Raw genomic sequence first — 22667 nt, 5'->3', positions numbered from 1 at the left:
ACGTCGTGAAACAACAACTAAAAAAGATGAGGATAATAGTTTGTAATTAATAATAAATTAATAAATAATACTCATCTCAATAATGAATTCTAATTAAATAATATACATTTTCTGTATTTATTTCCTATTTGTTGATGTATAGAAATACAAAAAATCCTTAAAAAAACGAAAACGTTTTTTCAAAAGCACAAAATTTTCAACTGAATCTTTGGTGTTCTTCAGTGTGAATGGTAGAAACATGAGTGCAGGGCGGGCTAACAGCAGAAGAACAGGTATAGCCAATAAGATGAATTCAACGATCCCAATATTTTTGACTTGTAATCATCAGCAACTTGTGTGGCCTTTATTCAAAACACAGTCTTTTATATATATATAATAGTGTGTGTGTGTGTGTGTGTGTGTGTGCACGCACACACAATATGCATCTGTATGGTCTATAGTCCATCCTATGAATTATAGTGTAGAAAGTATACAAACACTGGTAGATTGGTTTGCAATCGTTGCAGCTTAGTTTAGTTCAATAGTAAAGAGTGTTTAAAAATCTTAACATTAGTTGTCCAAACTAGAGAATAATGTGTGAAGATTTTGTATCTCACAGAAATACTATATCAGATTTTGCATAGTTTGATAGCAAATTGATCTTTTCAATTGCATTTAACATACAGCACAATAGTAATGACCAAGTTTTTTGAATAAGCATTACGTGATCCATTCATCTTAATCATCATGCACAAAGGACCAAATCTCCATCTATATATGATGAGGCCTCTATGGCAATACATTCATCTCAAATGAAAGGATAAGATCAAAACTGGAAATGTGAACCGACCATTAATGCCAAACATTATCATAGAGAATGGGCAGAGGCAGATGAATCATTTTATAGAAAATGGCATCCCTGCACCAACTGCTGTAGTAACTAGTCTGCACATGAGAAAGGCATCAAAGAGTGAAAAGAAATTTAAAGTAGCAGAAATATCTAATCTCACACATGACAACTTATGGCACACAACAAATCTTCGTAAAGGAGTAGATTGGAATGAAGATTCGGCCATTGGACAGTCATAGCCACCTCAGCTGACTATAATGAAAGGATCATATATCTTGAATTAAGTTAGCCTGTTCATTTTTGTCATTGATAAGTTTCTTCATATAAAATCAATATTTATAATCTGATCAGTATAGAATTATTTTCATAAGAATCCAATCTTAAAAGAAGGGGATGCAACTCTGTTCGACAATACAGAATTACTTTATTTGTTTCAGAAAAAAAAAAGGTATTTTTCAAAATAATCTAAAAAAAAAATTAGCATGAAGAACCCTTGGCGTGTTACTGGGGAGTAATTAACATAACAACATAACTAAAATTAATATTAATATTTATAATAATTATAAACATTTATAAGCTCTTATACATTAATAATAATGATATCAATAATAGTAGTAGCACTTATAGATTCTTAAAATAGTGTACTAAACCTGGCATGAAGAACTCTTGTTATAAAATTGAAAAAATGATTTTTTTTTAATTGTAAAAGGTTGTTATAAAATTAGTTATGCTGCTGTAGAAGAGAAACTGATCAATATAAAGTATTATAGAGTGAACTGTGTTAAAAGGGGACATAATTCTGCTGGAAGTTAATATCATTCCTCGCAGAGTTATATCCACTTGCTTCAGCATGGGTAATACTAAATAAACCTCCATAGTAGTTGCATTCATTGGTGCTTAGCTAATAGATAATCTGTATTTTAGATAAGATTGTTTTTTTTTGTTTGTTTTTTTTTTTTTTTATTCAATTTTCACCCCAAACAAGGCACAGTGCCACTTTGAAGCAGGGGGCTACTATCAGGGACTTAATTAGCAGGGTCATTATGAAGGGAAGATGAGAAGAAAGATGTTTGTTAACATTAAACTTGAACTTCTGCATATCATTGCAGTTGGGAAAGCAGAATCCCGGAAGGGAGTTCCAAAGACCCGCAGTTCTGGGGAAGAAACTATTGGAGTAAAAGGCTTTCTTGCACCTAGGGATCTCTACTGTAAAGGGATGAGACTTAGTAGCTTGTCGGGTTTGTCGGGGGTAGTTACGTCGGGGAGGTACAAGTGTTTGCAGTTCGTCAGAGCATTCACCATTAAAGTATTTGTAGAACAGGCGGAGGGATGCAACATCTCGTCGATGGGACAGAGGCTGAAGCCTAGATGACAGTTCAGGACCTATCAGGTTGGTGACTCTCTTTTGAACCCTGTCCAAGAGCGAGAGACAAGCAGCAGATGCACCAGCCCAGATGTGACAACAGTACTCCATACATGGGCGAATGGTTGCCTTATAGAGGTATAGGATACTGTCAGGCGTAAGTAGTTTTCTAGCATGGTAGAGGGAGCCAACCTTCCTTGCAGCAGCCTTGGCAATGCTCTCAATGTATCTATTCCAGTTCATATTCCCTGTAAACGTTAGGCCGAGGAGTTTAAAAGAAGTACTTTCAGGTAATGTGTTCTTGGTCATTGTTATTGGTGGTAGAGAAGGTTTCTTGTAGTTATTGAAGGAAACAAGCTTAGTCTTAGCAGCATTGAATGTGACCAACCATTTTTGTCCCCATTCCACTACGGATTGGAGGTCATCCACTAGTGTTTCTGCCATTTCCTTGGATATGTGTTCATTTGTTTTCCCCTCATATCTGTTATAGAGAGTGGTGTCATCGGCAAATATACCCATCTCCGAAACAATTTTATCAGGGAGGTCGTTTATGAATATCAGGAATAATAGAGGTCCAAGGATAGACCCCTGAGGTACTCCCGCATTTATGTCGTATTGTTTGGATGTACGACTGTCGAGGACAACTTTGATTTTTCTATTACTTAAGAAGGATTTAATTACATTATGAATTCTTCCAGTGATTCCATATTATCTAATTTTCCTTAGAAGACCATCGTGCCATACCCTGTCAAAAGGCTTAGATATATCGAGGGCCACCGCTCTACCCTCCCCTGTTTTATCCAATGAGCGGTATATACGTTTGGAAACTACAGTTAAGATATCTGCTGTTGAACGGGCTTGCCTGAATCCATATTGTTTGTCAGTCAGGAGTTTAGCAGCTGTTAGGTGCTGGACTAGGGCTTGATTAACTCAAATATTTTGGTGAAAAGCGGGAGGAGGCTAATGGGGCGATAATTTAGTGGGTCAGTTCTTTCACCAGAATTCTTGAAGACTGGTACCACAGAGGCGGTTTTCCAGCAGTCGGGAAAACAAGATTCGTTAAGGCATTTATTGTCATAGAAGACAGAGTTTTTTTTCAATCTAGAAGAAATACTAAGTAAATGGTGTGAAGAAGAGTAGCCATAATAATGCATTTTAATAAGGAAAAAGTAAACCATGCTGACAGTGCAAAAATTAATTTATCCTAATTTTTACTCTATATTGAAAAAGAATAATCAGAGTTTAAATCGCATATAAACATTATTTATTTTACACTCTATAAAACTGGTGAAATTTAATTTGAACATCAGAAAATGACAAAACCTTAAAAATGACAAAAAAATCAAAATGGCGGTATATTTTTCGCAGATACAAAAAAAAAAAATAGCCAAATTAAACATTAAAAATTTAGGGAATAAACCTATTTCAAATATATATTATACCTTGTTAAAATTTTGGTTCAATCGTTAGACAAGTGAAATATAACAGTAAAAATATTTCAGCTTGAAATATGATGAAGTAGACATTTACATTTTGTATATAATAAAATGCCACATAAACGGCGAAACGCATAAAACTTAAAACAGTTGACATTTCGCTAACTATCGAAAGCAACTAATTGTAAAAATTTGCTTGTTTAACAAATTAATAAAAAAAAAATATTGAAATACGTTAAGTAACATTTTACATGAAGTAAACTAAATTCCATTTTTTTAATAAATGTATTTATTTCTAATTTAAGTTTATAAAATAAATTTTTATTTTTGTTTATAGAAAAATATTTTTCATTTGACAAAACTAAATTAACAAAAAATATTTTTCAATATCATAATTTGTAGCCTGGAAAAAGTAATATTTAAATTATTTTTATGAAATTCCTTTTTATTTTAGGAAATATCAATTATTAATTTATATAACTAAGCATTACCTAAAGTTTACATCCTTCAGTTAATGTGCTTTCCACTACCCAAAAACATCTTCCTCATGAAAACATTTTTATGAAATCTGCGCCCCCCCCCCCCGCCCCAAAAGCCCTCAGTTCATTTCACACCTTTTTGTTAAGTAGACATACTGGCATCTTCACTGAATTCAAAACAACTCACAGTGAGGTGTGTAAATTGAACAGTTTATAATCAAGAGACAATGACAACACACTCACACCTTTAAAGAATGAAACAAAATTAACCATGTTCGAGCGTAAATATATTTCTTATTTATTCATTGACCAAAAATGGCATCGATTTTTTTTAGATTGTACGTTTGTTCATAAAAAGTTTTAAGACCGAATCTTCCACATTTTATTTTTCACAAACCTTGAAAAATTCAATCATTAAAAAAATAAGAAATACTTTCGGAAATTTTATTATACAGGTTAAAACTGTCAAATGTAAATAAAAAATAATAAAAAATTTTTTGTAAAACTTAAATGATTTTAATATATTTTCCATTTTATTTTTCTGAAAAATCGAGAAAAATCATATCAGCTACATTTGTGACCCAAAATTATATATATTTGATTTTATAATTCCAGTATATTTTAATCTATATCTATCTATTGATCTATCTATACTCCTATAAATTCGTTTTGATATTCATATTAAAAACTCTCTTTTCTATTTATTTAAAAAGAAAATACAATTTTCTTATATATGGGTTGTGGAATTGCATTCACTAGCAAAAGATCTAGCTAATTTGCATACTCTTTTAAGCATTCATTTTAATTAATTCCCTATTAGTTTTTTCGGTTTTCTTATGTGATGATCATCTTTAGTTAACTATTACGTGTAATTATATTCATGCAGATATTCTACATGATTTATACTTGCATAATATTTGCGTACAAAGTTTACAGTAAACACAAAATTGTTTCCATATATATTTATGTATATGTATATATTTTTGTTTAATCTATCTATATCTATATATATCTATAAAAGTGAAAGTGTCTGTCTGTGTCTGTGTGTGTACATTTCCGTATGCAATAACTCTGTCAATTTTAAGTCTACAGACTCGAAATTTGATATACAGATTGTACAGGGATTTGGGAAAATCTATGTAATCTGTTTTCGTCCAGAAATGTGGCGATTAAGGGGTCAAAGTTCAACGATTTGACCTTTGAGAACTCTACCAAACTCCTCTGTCAGTTTGAAGTCTGCAGACTCGAAATTTGATATACAGGGTATTGAGATTTGGGAAAATCTTTGCGATCCGATTTCGGCCAGGAATTTAGTTGTTAAGGGATCAAAGTTTAACGATTTGACCTTTGAGAACTCTACCAAACTCCTCTGACAATTTTGGGTCTAAGCACTTGAAATTTTAGATATGGGTTTCTTGGACATGGATCTAACTTAATAACTTGATTTGAGACCAAAACAATAAATGTTAACGGGTCATAATAGAGGGAAAAGTTAAAAAAAAATTGACCTCTGCAGTCTCTACGAAATTACTCAGCCAACTTTTGGTCTAAACATTTGAAATTTTACATAAAAGATATTCAGAGATAGGACACGCTTTTTAATCGGTTTAGGTGGAAAATTTGAGCTGCCAAGAGATCAAAGTTCAAAAGATTTGACCTTTGCGATGTCTAGCAAACTACTCAGCCAATTTTGAGTGTAAACATTTTAAATTTATACATAATGGGTATTCCAGACATACGGCAAGCATTTTAATCAGTTTTGGGGCGAAAATTTGGCTGCCAAAAGGTCAAAGTTGAAATAGTTGACCTTTGCAGATTCTACCAAATTCCTTCGCCAATTTTGGGTCTAAATACTTGAAATTTTAGATGTCGGTTACTTGGACATGGGTAAAACTTTGTATTTTTATGTGAGACTAAAATAATAAATGTTATGGGGTCAAAATTGGGGTCAAATTTAAAAAAAGAATGACCTCTGCAGTCTCTATGAAATTACTCAAATTTTGGTCTAAACATTTGAAATCTTAAATAAAGTGTATTCACATGTAGGGCAAGTTATGAACAGTACACATGGCCCAAGCAAAGCTGGGCTGAACTGCTAGTATTTAAAAAAAACTGAGATGTGAATCCCCCCCCCCCAATTCTAATAAGATTGCGTTGAGAAAGCAAAATATGAGAATTTTTTTGTATATTATTTTATTTCAGTTTAGGTATAGTTCAGCATTTTATAAAAATAAAATAGTAAAAATAAAGTAAAAAAAAATCATCAATTATTTGATTTTTGAGAGAATTTTAAAAATCGTGTTTTCATTATTTGCGTCAAAGTATGTATTCGGTTCCATTTTTCCCATTTTTTAGCCTTTTGAGGAATTTTTTGAAAATTCACTGGTTTTGTGAAGAGTAAAAAGAAATTTTTTTATAATCTTTCTTCTTGAGAATACTGCAAAAATTATAATGAATCAATTTTATTTTACAAGTTTTTACTGTTATTATTTGCTATGGGGATTGAAAATTCTACCTTCATTATGGTCATACTCAGTGCAAACATCTTTATTTTTATTCTTTCTTTATGAGGTTCAAAATATGTTGTTCATGGATAAGGTGGCAGATTACTGTATACAAGCTAGTTATAAAAGCTCAGCTATATGAATTACTGTATCAGCCAAGGCAACCACATTACACTTTATATAAATGCTTAAAAAAATCTAAACGAACCCAACAGCCTCAGTAAAAGCTAGATTAAAGTTTTACCAAAGTATATCTTTTAGTATACACTTAATATAACTGTAAGAAATTAATTCAATATTCTAGTGCGTCTCTGTTTTAATTTTGGTTTGTTTTTTTCAGGTGGTTTGAAAAACTGAATGATCATTTTGAAGTATCTGGGCGTGGCGGATTAATGTATAAACCCCAAGGCAAAAACCGGGCTGAATTGGATGGTGATCATGCTTTGGAATTACTTAAGAAGGGAATCAAAAATGAATGCTACACTTTTATTTATCGCTGTGAACATCATTATTATTGTCCACTTGGATATGAAAATGTTCCTGCAAGACCAATAGATGCCTACAGGTAAGTGGGGAAAGCTCCTTTTGTTTTAACTTTTAATCTGAATAAGATTTTATTGATTTGGACCCTTAAATTTATAAATTGAAATCCCATAGTTTTCCAATGCATAACCTACATGAGTTTCAAATCTATATTCAAAGCAAAAATTATAGTCATGTAATCTTTCCTGCAAAGAGATCTTCTAATTATTGGATCTAATTCTTTTTTTTTTACAAGGCAGTCACCACTTATTAATACCTAAAGGCAACTTAAGGATAAAGCTAACGAGTGTATGAGACAATATGTAGTATTAGTGGTGGAGGTAGAATTTGATTATTTAAAATGACGGCTCAACAAGAATTTATTTACAGTGGACCTAAAGTTGACCATATTTTAGTTAGCTAATAAGCAGGCCAGTAGAACAGAATTCCACAGGTGGGCAGTTCTAGGAAATAAGTTTTGTTCATGGAATTCGCATTTAGATTAAGGTAGAGATAGAAATTGTAGGAAATTATTAATAGTGGTTGTAGCTAGATAAATGCTTTTTGTGAAAATTTGGCAGGACACATGATAGATTGAAACTCAGACGAGCACTTGCTATGAAAATTACTATAGAGCAGAGACAGGGGAAAAGGTTGTATTGGAAGTGAGATACCTTCTGGAGCAGTAGAACGGCACAACTATTTTTTCAGTGACCTTGGCAACAGATTTGATATGTTTTCGATTTAAGGTCAAGAGCGAAGGTCATAAACAAGTTGAATTTAAAATATGTAAATTCTTTAAAATAATTTAAATTACAATATAGTTTCCAAATTCCCAATAGATCAAATGTGAAGATTATTGAAAAAATAAAAGTATAAAATGCTCTCATAGAACTTGCCATACAACAGTTGCATGAATCAAATCAAGGGACTATTGGGAAAAAAAGATTAAAATAATAAATGCTGATATATAACCTACTTTGCAACAGACCTAAGATTTCAAAGGACAAATTTTGGGAATATTAAAATAAGAATATATATTCAGTACAATAATCACGTTTGACGCAGCAGTTCTTGTCAGAACATTGAGGTTAAACAATGATGAGCCTGGCCAGTACTAGATGGGTGACCATTTAGGACTTCCAGGTACTGTATGTGCTCTCCACTTATCTCGGCATTGTTTCCAGTCGTCCTGGACTTCTCCTTGCCACTGGACTCAAGCAGTGCCGATTCAGGAGAGTTGTGGTTGGGATTGTGCAACCCTTGCTTCACAATTACATGTGCAGCTGCCCTTACAGGGAGTATCCATTGTCTTTCGAGACAGAACGGAGGAATCACTATTCAGTACATAAACACTTTCCTGTAACCTGGGCTACATTAATCCTTCCAAACTTTTAATAAAATAAACATTTGGACTATAGTGAAAAAATAACAAGTTTCTAAATCCTTTCATATAATCTGCCCCAGCACAAACTTTTTAAGTTTTTGGATATTGAAAAAAAAAAAAAAATTCAGTACACTCACACTTGGTAACTAATCTGATAAACTAGTTTACTCAGCATTGCTTGAGTTTTCTATGAAAGTAGAAGACTTTTGAGCAATGCTTTTTAAAATACTCTTGAGTGTAGCATCATCTCTCAGAAACATGACTTGGAGTACTAAGATGTGTAGTACCTACTCCAATAAACATAAACCCAACTAGGCAATACATCAACCTGACTGGGGGATTACTGAGTATATCAGCCCTTGAATTGGACACTAATGCAACTGAGGAATAATCATTAATTGGGGCACTACTGGTTGTAGCAAGCCCTGAACCCAAGAACAACATGCTGTGAAAAGCAGCACTCCTTGTTTAACTTCTGTTCTCAAACTTTACTCAACACCTGATTTGGAATGAAAAGACTGTAACCCTATTCAGATATCAACTTTCTAAAGAAAATTCACTACTAGAGCAAAGACTACATATTGTATAGAAGTAATGTTAAACATTATTTTTACAATCAAGAATAATTTGAAAACTCTTACAACAAGTCATGAAGAACCCTGAGCCTTACAAAGCCAACCCCTACTAGTCTCTTTCTGGTACTGTTATGGCTTGCAAGTAGCCACAAAGAAGAACAGAACAACCAAGAACATTTTAAAACATGTATAACATGAAAACAACGGAAAGGTTACAAACGAAAAGTGTTAGTAATTCACTGAGCATGCAAGAGTCGCTCTGGAATTAGATCCCCGCCTGGGATCGCCATGAGTAAAGTTTATATGGACGATGGATTAGTTCATTTGGAGGGTGGTTCCCCCACAACAGGTACCATCTGTTGCATTTATCACGTCATTGAGGAAGACCCCTCATTTGTAACAGAACAAGTAGGACAGAAATAATCTTCTTTGAATTCAGTCAGATTGCATGATCTACAGACGAAAAATGTCTAATTTGTAACGAATACAAATGCTTTAGGGAATCGATTTGTTCACAGCCATACAGCTGGAACAAACTAGCAATACACATGGCCGTTAAAACGCTTTGGATAATCACAGATTTCAAGGGGTTTCTGCTAAAATAGACATATTTTAAAAACCAAAGCACTTTAAGTCTTCAAAATACCACCGTTTTGTTCAGAAATGAATATACTTTCAAATGAATTAGTAAATAATAACATACATTATATATTTTTAGAGTTTTCAGCAAATAAAGTGATAAAAATGTGAACATCATAAAACGACATTTTCGGTAAGATTTTGTAACGACCCCCCCCCCGATTTTCTAAACATTCGTACCGTGTTTCTGTTAAGAATTTTTTAATGAAATTTGGAAATTAGCCAAAAGAGATGTCATTTTTAATAATTTTGAGTGTCCGAAATTCATTTGACCACTCGTTTTTTTGTTGTGTTAAAAAAAAGATTTCAAAATGACGAAACAAATTTTCTTCGGACACTCACTATCAAATAAAACAATCTTTTTGCTATGTTTATTCGTTAAAAATATAATTGGACAGTGTTTTCTCTAGTGGTACATAGTAATTTAAAAATATAATATCTGAAAAAAATCGTTATGAATTTAAATCAAGACTAATAGCAGCGGCAGCAGCGATTAGCATGGCATAAACAAGACGTTTTGTTTTTGTTGTTCATTTTTATTCCAGATCGATTTTTTTTTTTAATTGAAAATCTGGTTATAAAAAAATTTCTTACATGTTTAGTTAGAGCTATTTTGTTATCAACCATACAAATATTTAAAAAAATTGGGTAGTAGTAAATTTTAAAATATTTGAACAAGTGAAGGTGTGAACGTGTACGAACGGTACAACACTTTAATTTTCGTCCTTTAAATTATTATCGAATGGAAACTAATCTATCCGATTATTAAAAATAAAATAAAAAAAATAATCAATATTTAAATATTTGTAGGAGGTGCTCAGTTAAAAAATAAAAACGGTAGAAAAAGACATGAAATGTAATTAAAAATCAAAATAACATTAATTCAAAATTTTTAACAATTTCTCAGCTTTAGCAAAAACTTGTTTCTTTTTTTATATTTAAGTAGGTGGGACAAAAATACTTGATATTTTTCCAAGCATCACGTTTTCTGTTAGAGGGACACCACTTTTTTAAATAACATTTATTTTTGTCTGTTTGTCATAATTCTTGTAAAGTTTCACAATGGGTATCAAACACCCGCTTAAAAAACCAAAAAAAAAAAATAAAAAAAACTCGCTTAATTCTATGTCTAATCCTAGGTATGAGTGGCAAGTCTCCTCCTAAAACCTTTAGCCTTAACAATAATGCTAAGTACAAGTGGCAGAGCTACCCACTAAACAAACTTCTTCTGTGAGTTCATATAAGCGTAAAAAAAGAAAAGCATAAAAAACGTTTAAAGAAAACTGCACATGATTAATCTCCCATAAAAAAAATAAATTGGTCAGCTGTCCTAAAACGCTAAGATCGTCTTGAAATGGTGAATTATTTTACATTTATGTGAAACCAACCCCCACTTTTTTTGTTTCTATCAAGTCTTCAGGATGTTCACACATAATTTTCCTTAGCTCTATCATTAACCCAAAGTCAGAGTGGCAACCTCCCCACCTTCTCATAATTGCACAAAGACCCTCTTAAAACCATGCATAATCGCCTTTTAGAAAACAAACAAACAAAAAAAAAAACACCCAGGATTTATCTATCATAGGAAAAAGGTGGGGGGTAACTGCCCTAAAACGCTCGAATGATTCAAAATGGGAAATCATTTTACATTAAATTCTAAAATAATTTTTGTTTATCTTTTATTAAAGTTTTTCAAGTTGTTCACATGCAATTTTCTATAAAGGTAGAATCACATATTTTGGAGAGGTGGTCAGATGGGGAGGGGTAGCAGAAGGTATTAATCTATAATAATACCAAAGAAATATTGCAATATATTCATTTTTAACCAATCCTAAATTTCGATTTCAGTACATAAAATGCATTACAATTCAACTTTGAGTTCTCTAACTTTTCTTTTAACAAATACATGGCATTTCTAAGCAATTGCAGCATATTTATGTGCATTTACTGCAGATTATTTGGAAATCATTCATTTCTGGAGATTTTCAATAGCATATTCAGATTCCTTGCACAAAAATATGACAAAGTATATGGCAAATTTCATTGCTTAGTCTTGTGTTTTAACAAAGATATAGCATTTTTACTGAAAAAGTAGTGCAAAAAATGTGACAAAACGCATATGGTCTTAAAGAGGGGAAAATATCCAAACGCGCAGGGCATAAAAATAGTCATAACTTCCTTGGATTTTAAAAATTTAAAAAGATTCTTTCTTAGCTTATGAAGCTCTTTCTATATATACCAATATTGGAATATTTTAAACCATTTAAATTTTTTCATGTGTATTGCTAAACAAACCTGTCCATCTTTCACACAAATGAGACAAAGAATTCGACTAAGACTCCAGAATGGCGTGATCTGGTTTGGCGACTTCAATAAAACAATATGACCAACTGATATTTTCTCAATACAATGACTTATCATATTGTGTCATTTTCTCTCAAGGAAAGGAGATAATCATTTTACCAAACTTTGCAGAATTTCTCTACAAAATCCTGCCTTAATTAAAGAGATTCCAACAATTCGATCCTACTTGAAGGATCAGGACAGAGATCATCAACCTCATAACTTTTATGACAATTTTATAACCAGTTATAACCAGTTAGCAAAAAATGGTTTAGGATCAAAATATCTAGAGCCTTGTCAGAAGAAGCAGTATAAGTGAGTGGTCTGTCATTAACAATTTTCTCAACATCCAAAATGATTGTTAGGAAATCGAAATTTCTTTCAATTATCTTATTAAGCATTCAGCGTTATACCTGAGTACGGAACTCAAGATGAATGAACTGGAATTAAAGCAAAAGATAATAGATTTATACCTGAAGGTACCCAGACAATCACCATCTTTCAGAAAAAAAAAACAAAAAAAGATTTTTAATAACTTTTGCACCTTGTTTAATGACATTCAGTAGTGGATTCCTCAAAAGACTCCATGTGTCTCTACCTTGATTTGTAACCGACAAAATGGCAGACATTTTCCCGCTCTTTCATGCAAATAGGTGTCAAAACCCGAATAACAAGAAATATTACATAGGCATGACTTCCTTAGATTTTAAAACCCGATACTATGACCACAAAAGTACCTTCAAAAATAAAAAAACACCGTATAAAAACAACACTAGCGAATAAATACTGGGAACTCAAAGAAAGCAGACATTCGCCGGTAGTCGAATGGAAAATAATGAGACAAGCTACCACGTGCAGACATTTAGACGACCCATGTAAATTATGCCTCCATGAAAAATTTGCTATCCTGTACTTTAAAGAACCTCAAAATCTATTAAACTGTAGACGAGAAATAGCAAACACCTGTGTTCACAAAATAAAACTCACCCTAGGATAGCGATACAAAATAGCTTTAAAACTAACAATAACAATAGAAAACAAACGAATAAATAAATTAAATAAACATGAATATACATAAACGATCACACATATATGTATATATATATATATATATATATATAAATATATATATGTATGTGTGTGTACATGTGTGTGTGTACACATAGGTATATTCATACATATATAAAAAAAAAGAAAAAAAGAGGGAAAAGATCTACCTTAAACCACTAACCTAGTTCTAAAACAGATCCTTTGTTCGATAAAATGCATGCCCATTGGCTGATAGGAGGGGGCGCAGTGGATACTAGAAAGCTGATTGGCTAACTAAAAATCCTCAACATATATAAAAACAAGAAGCAACCACAAAATTCGCGCATAAGCCTGACGAATCCTACAGTGGATGAAACGCAGAATATTCAGTGTAGCTTAATCGCCATATATATTTTATAAATTACTATATGAATATATATATATATATATATTTTTGAATATATATATATAGTAATATATATATATATATCTATATATAAAAATGTAAATGTTGGTTCGTTCTAAAATAATAAAACCCTATTTCTACGTTACCAATTTACTTGAAATTTTCAGACAACCCATCCTTAGAGTCGAGGTATGTTTTTATGTTATTGAAATAAATTTACCTCGCGAATTATTAAAATATTAAATAAAATAAAAATATTTTTTTAACCGTTACTGTGAATCTGTTCTGTTGTAAAACTGAACTTCCGGTTCGATTCATTTCACAGCCACGAATTGACGAAAGATTTCATTTTCTGTTAACTCGATAAGTAAAAAAAAAAACGAAAAAAAACTTACTCATGCAGAGAGTGATCCGTGCTGAAATAATAATGTTATTATTTAAAAAGCCATTCTTAACATGGGGAAGGGAGGGTGTTTTGTACCTATTCTGTACTTTAACCTTACAATTGAATAAAAACATATCATAAAACTTTAATTAAACATGGAAAACGATTTTAAAAAAATAGCGCGGATCACTCTCTGCATCAGCACGCACACACACACACACACACACACACACACACACACACACACACACAAAAAAAAATTATCCAATATTTTAAAAATTTAAATTCATTTATGTACTTACCAATTTTTTAAATTTTATTTATGTTAAGGCTTTTCACTCATGAAACATTACGTTTTAATTGTTTAGTTTATTTTCACGGCATTGTTTACATAAAAAAGTTTGTTTTAGCTTTTTCTAAACTGTTTCATTTTTACGACATGCCTCAACGTATTATAAACACCCTACCCCCCCCATGTTAAAAAACCCCCCAAAAAACGCCCTTCCATAAACCTCGAAAGCCGTTCTTAACATGGGGAAGTTAGGGTGTTTATAATATGCTGAGGCGAGTCGTAAAATTAACGAAGTTGCTATCTATTATTTATTGCAAAAATTGCTTGAAATTTATTTATTTGACAAAAAAAAATTACATTTTGGTACTCCTTGGGCGTTGAGTTCCATGGCGACCAGTAGAAAAAAATAATAGTCGCTCCCTTAGTCTCCCACCTCACCCCGCACGTAACATATTTTATTTACTGACATTGCCGTAACTAAACGATTATTTGTCACATTTACAAACATTTATTTATTTATTTATTTGGAAAAAAGTTTTACTTTTTATGAATATTAAAAGAAAAATGGGTACTCATGCAGAGAGTGATCCACGCTGAAATAATAACGTTATTATTTAAAAAGCCAGTCTTAACATGAGGAGGGGAGGGTGTTTTGTACCTATTCTGTACTTTAACCTTGCAATTGATTAAAAAAAAAAACACAATTTAAAAAATAGCGCGGGTCACTCTCTGCATTAGCACCGAAAAATGTTACTAAACATTTATTAATAATTTCTCACTTTTTACAAACATTTGATTTTAAATTTCTTTTTAAATGACGACTTTTATCGACTTTTTTTTTAAATATCCCCCCACAATGGTGTTTATTCCGAAATCCGTTGTTAACATGGAGAGGTTGGGGGTGTTTATTCTGAAAGCCGTTCTTAACATTTGTGGAGGTGGACCTAATGTAAAAAAAAAATAAATAAATAAATAAATAAATAAACTTAATCATTTACTGATAACTTCTCACTTTTACAAATATTTTTTAATTTACATGCGCGGATGAACAAATTGTTGAATTGTGCGAAAACAAAACATTTAGGTCCACCGTCACAATTTTCTTTTTTAAATGACGACTTTTATTGATAAATAAATTTACTTCTCCGCAACTTTTCTTGATAAATAAATCTACTTCTCTGCCACGGGCACTGAACCCCTCCTTTTTTTTTTTTTATAGTATTTTCGGGTGGGTATGCTGACAACAAATATCAGTTAAATTTTGCAAATAGCCCCTCCCCTCCAAAAGTGGTGTTTATTCCGGAAGCTGTTCTTAAGATGAGGAGGTTGGGGGGGTGATTATAAGGTGGACCTAATCTAAAAAAAAAACAAGTTGTTTATGCGCACATAAGCAACTATTTTTTTATTAACTTTTTTTTTTACTTTTTTATTTAAAAATTAGTAAATTTCAATGAATAGAATAATAAATCATTTATCATTAATATGTGTTTTTGGTTTTGTGTTGAATGAAACTTTTTTTTTTTCATTACAACAATAATGAACCAATTTAAATCTTCTGGCATGCGTTTAAGGGTTATGAAATTATCAATAAATCGTTTAGTTACTAAGCCAACGTCAGTAAATTAAAAAAATGTTACGTGCGCATGCATTAGCCTTGACTGGGGGGGGGCTAAAGGAGCGACCATTAAATAATTATGCTGGTCGCCATGGAACTCAACGCCCAAGGAGTACCTAAAGTGGCACTTATGTGCTTATGTTACCGTGCTATTTTTTATAATAGTATTTTCCTGTTAAATTCAAATTTTACAATATGTTTTTCTTTTATTAATTTGTTAAGTGAAAGTACAGATAACCCGGTCGGTTTCTAATGCGAGGAAAATCTAGCCCCCCCCCCCCAAAAAAAAAACAAGGGGTACTCTGGATAATAACAAAACATTAAAATTGCCTCAGTCTCGAAAGATTTCTTCTCTACTGAACGAGGAAAAAAACGGTGAAGTGTAGTTCACCTTCTGTTTCTCTCCCCCTCTCTCAATATCTCTCTCTATCCATCTCTCCCTTTCCCTCTCTCAATCTATCTTTCTCTCTATATCACCCTCTCCATCTCTCTTTGAGCCCCTTTCTCTCTCTAACTCCCTCTATCTCTCTCCTTTCCTCTGTCTCATCCCTCTCTGTTTCTAACTCTCCCCTTCTCTCTGTTTATCTATCAATCCCTTTATCTCTCTATCTCCTTCTCTTTCTCTATTTTCCTCTCACTGTCTCTTTTCTATCTATATACCTTCCTGTCTATCTGTCCATCTCTAATCCCTCATCCTATTTTAGTCTCCTAAATTAATTACAGTGAATAAGGCATTGTCAAAACATGGATAAATCCTATTTTAGTCACCTAATTTACTGACTGTGAGAATAGAAGTTATTTGGAAATTACTGCTACCTTGAACAGCACCAGAAGTAACTGGTAAAACCTTTCTAATTAAATTGATTTTGGCACCCATTTGGTAACAAAATGACATAGCCTTAGCCCTTGCTGCATGAGGAATACCTGCGACCTTGCTGCCAAGTAGAAGAATTATTTATTCTACTTTAAAACAGTCAATTTCTCAAAAATCTCATGTTCGACATCTCCAAAACATCCAATATGGGGAAAAATATTGCAAAAATGCAAACTTATTGTTTAGGATGAATGCACAATGGTATGCAAAAAATCACTTGAGGCTCTTGGTCGATCCTTGCAAGATTTGCGTGGCAATTTCAGACCATTTGGGAATGCAGTAATATTGCTTGCAGGAGATTTCAGACAAATGTTACCTGTTATTCTTCAATCAACACCAGCAGATGAAATAAATGCTTGCCTCAAATACTCTACTTTTTTGTTCCATGTGAAGACATTAAACTTAACTCAAAATATGCATGTACAGTTGCAGACTGTTCGATCCGCACAAAAACTTTTGCATCACTTGTGGGAAATTGGGTACGAAAAAGTGCCAGCTGATCAGAGTTAAGGGCAAAATTCTTTGACTTTTAACTTCTGTAATTTCTGTAATCAAAAGAATAGTTAGTTTAAAAGGTTTTTGCAGATATTCAAATTATAAGAATTCCATTTGACTGAGTGAATGAGCTATTCTTGCAGGTCAATACAAAGATGCCCATGAACTTAACGCTATAATTAAATGTAAAATTCCAAGTGAGGTAGTCAAATACAAATCCATCGACACTGTTGTGAAAGCAGATAAAGTGGTTAATTATCCAACAGCTATATTTGCCAGGGATGCCACCGCATGCATTGCAACTGAAATTTGGTGTACTAATTATCATGTTGTGACATATAAACCAATCCAAGCTTTGCAATGGCACATACCTTGCAGTAAAAAAAAAATAAACAAACAATATCATAGAAACAACAATCTTAACAGGACCTTTCACAGATGAATATATCTTCATTCCATGCATTCCTATGATTCCACCGGATACATCATTATACTTTAGCAAATTGCACTTTCCAATTTTATTGTCATTTGCAATAACCATCAACAAAGCACAGGGAACAATCTTTAAAATTGTGGGCCTTACAGTTACACACTGACTGTTTTTTCACATGGACAATTTATGTTACATATACAAGAGTCACCAAACCGGAAAATCTCTATATCAGCTAAGAAAATGGAACAACAAAAATTGTGTACCAATGCAACATGGAAATTTAAACCTATAAGAAACATGCTTTTTCTCATTTTGGAACTTTTTCCATTGCGCCAATTTGAGCCACAGCAACGCGTGGCAGGGTACAGCTATGATGAATATATATATATATATATATATATATATATATATATATATATGAAAATATATATATATATATATATGAAAATATATATATATATATATATATATATATATATATATAATATATATATGTATATATGAATATATATATATGAATATATATATATGAATATATATATATATGAATATATATATATATATGAATATATATATATATATGAATATATATATATATATGAATATATATATATATATATGAATATATATATATATGAATATATATATAAATATGAATATATATATATATATATGAATATATATATATATATTTATGAATATATATATATTTATGAATATATATATATATATGAATATATATATATATATATATATATGAATATATATATATATGAATATATATATATATGAATATATATATATATATGAATATATATATATATATATATATGAATATATATATATATATATATATATATATATGAATATATATATATATGAATATATATATATATATATGAATATATATATATGAATATTTATATGTATATGAATATATATATATATATATATATATATATATATATATGAATATATATATATATATATATATGAATATATATATATATATATATGAATATATATATATATATATATATATATGAATATATATATATATATATGAATATATATATATATATATGAATATATATATATATATATATATATATATGAATATATATATATATATGAATATATATATATATATATATATATATATATATATATGAATATATATATATATATATATGAATATATATATATATGAATATATATATATATGAATATATGTATATATATATATGAATATATGTATATATATATATGAATATATGTATATATATATGAATATATATATATATATATATATATGAATATATATATATATGAATATATATATATATGAATATATATATATATGAATATATATATATATATATATATGAATATATATATATATATATATATATATATGAATATATATATATATGAATATATATATATATATATATGAATATATATATATATATGAATATATATATATATGAATATATATATATATGAATATATATATATATATATGAATATATATATATGAATATATATATATGAATATATATATATATATATATGAATATATATATATATATATATATATATATGAATATATATATATATATATATATGAATATATATATATATATGAATATATATATATATGAATATATATATATACATATGAATATATATATATATATATGAATATATATATATACATATGAATATATATATATATATATGAATATATATATATACATATGAATATATATATATATATATGAATATCTATCTATCTATATATCTATAAAAACAGAGATGTGTGTGCCACAGACGATTTCTGATTGGTTAATCCAATAATCACATCTCCTAAAAAAGTATAGTTCTTACGCTCTTAACTTTACCATAAAATATTTTGGTCTTATTTATTGTCCATCTTGGAAGGGTTTAATTTTTTTCTAACTTGCCATTTACAAATTACAAAAATACGAAACTCCACAATCCAACCTCCGACTCAACGTCCGCCATTCACACAACAAGAAAGCAAACGCTGGAGAGATTATTAGTACTACTACTACTACAAACAATACAGCACGAAAACACGCGCACACACGCACACACACTCACGTCCACTACCGTCCTTGGCTACGTCACGTTGTTATGGCAACACGATAAATACACAATAAATTTGTTTTTCTTCATTTCTACGCAAATATTACGCAAATATAAATCATATAGAATATCTGTATGAATATAATTATACGTAATAGTTAAATAAAGATGATCATCGTATAAGAGAACCGAAAAAGAAACTAATAGGGAATTTGTATAAAGTTGTATTTTCTTTTTAAATAAATAGAAAATTCGCTGTAAAAAAAAAACTACTTGATCAAATGAAGTGAAATTTTTTTTCGGAGAACTTCAGTCTATAACAGTTACGTACAATAAATTTTTTTTTCAATATTTCCATTTTTTAATGTCGTCACTAAACTGTATAAGTACCAGACTATCAATACACACAAAAAAATATAGATTTATTTTTGGGTAAAGTTCCCCCGGGTTTTCCTTTCACTTCAGTAAATAATGGTCTTTTATTATATGTATGGCGTACTATTATCCTTATATATATGATGTTTATGTTTATATATATGTATAAGTGATAGTATTTGTGTGTGTCTGTGCGTCTGTGTGCATTTCCCTGCGCTAAAACTGTCAATTTTAAGCCTACAGATTCGAAATTTGATATACAGGGTACTGAGATTTGGGAAAATCGATGTGATAGGTTTTCGACAGAAATTTGGCGATTAAGTAGTCAATATTCAACAATTGGACCTTTGAGAACTCTACCAAACTCCTCCTACAATTTAAGGTCTGAACACGTGATATTTTATATATAGATCCCTTGGACATGGATCTAACTTATTAACTTTACTTGATCCCTAAACAATAAATGTTAAGAGCTCATAATAGGGGTCAAAGTTTAAAAAAATTGACCGTTTTTTTTTTCCTCAGCATACACTTCAAAACACCTGGGCAACGCCGGGCACCGATTGCTAGTATATATATATGAATATATATATATATATATGAATATATATATATGAATATATATATATATATATATGAATATATATATATATATATATATATGAATATATATATATATGAATATATATATATATGAATATATATATATATGAATATATATATATATGAATATATATATATATATATATATGAATATATATATATATATGAATATATATATATATATATGAATATATATATATATGAATATATATATATATATGAATATATATATATATATATGAATATATGAATATATATATATATGAATATATGGATATATATATATATATATGAATATATATATATATATATATGAATATATATATATATGAATATATATATATATATATGAATATATATATATATATATGAATATATATATATATATATATGAATATATATATATATATGAATATATATATATATATGAATATATATATATATATATATATGAATATATATATATATATGAATATATATATATATATGAATATATATATATGAATATATATATATATATATGAATATATATATATATATGAATATATATATATATATATGAATATATATATATATATATGAATATATATATATATATATGAATATATATATATATATATATGAATATATATATATATATATGAATATATATATATATATGAATATATATATATATATATGAATATATATATATATATATGAATATATATATATATATATGAATATATATATATATGAATATATATATATATATATATGAATATATATATATATATATATATATATATGAATATATATATATATGAATATATATATATATATGAATATATATATATATATGAATATATATATATATATATATATGAATATATATATATATGAATATATATATATATATATATGAATATATATATATATATGAATATATATATATATATATGAATATATATATATATATGAATATATATATATATATGAATATATATATATATATATATGAATATATATATATATATGAATATATATATATATGAATATATATATATATATATATATGAATATATATATATATATGAATATATATATATATATGAATATATATATATATGAATATATATATATATATGAATATATATATATATGAATATATATATATATATATATATGAATATATATATATATATGACTATATATATATGAATATATATATATATGAATATATATATATATATGAATATATATATATATGAATATATATATATATATATGAATATATATATATATATATGAATATATATATATGAATATATATATATATGAATATATATATATGAATATATATATATATGAATATATATATATATATATGAATATATATATATATGAATATATATATATGAATATATATATATGAATATATATATATGAATATATATATATGAATATATATATATATGAATGAATATATATATATGAATATATATATATATATATATGAATATATATATATATATATGAATATATATATATATATGAATATATATATATATATGAATATATATATATGAATATATATATATGAATATATATATATATGAATATATATATATATTCATATATATATATATGAATATATATGAATATATATATATATGAATATATATATATATATGAATATATATATATGAATATATATATATGAATATATATATATATATATATGAAAAAATATATATATATGAATATATATATATATGAATATATATATATGAATATATATATGAATATATATATATATATATATATTCATATATATATATGAATATATATATATGAATATATATATATATATATGAATATATATATATGAATATATATATATGAATATATATATATATATGAATATATATAAATATATATGAATATATATATATATATGAATATATATATATATATATATGAATATATATA

General features: G+C 28.4%; 1 protein-coding gene across 8 annotated transcripts in view; it reads left to right on the top strand.

Moving 5' to 3' along the window:
* Window positions 1-22667, top strand: part of LOC145263168 (uncharacterized) — a 573905-nt gene that overhangs the window by 439660 nt on the left and 111578 nt on the right. For all 8 annotated transcript variants that reach the window (XM_080120199.1, XM_080120201.1, XM_080120196.1 and 5 more), the window contains one exon: window positions 6952-7176. In XM_080120199.1, the coding sequence (XP_079976325.1) occupies window positions 6952-7176 (225 nt within the window). The remainder of the gene's footprint in view (window positions 1-6951; window positions 7177-22667) is intronic.

This window comes from Euprymna scolopes, chromosome 38 (assembly GCF_053919585.1).
Source record: "Euprymna scolopes isolate OS-2025 chromosome 38, ASM5391958v1, whole genome shotgun sequence".
Lineage (NCBI taxonomy): Eukaryota > Metazoa > Mollusca > Cephalopoda > Sepiida > Sepiolidae > Euprymna > Euprymna scolopes.
The sequence above is the reverse complement of the archived record's forward strand: the minus strand, read 5'-3'. Positions and strand labels throughout refer to the sequence as shown.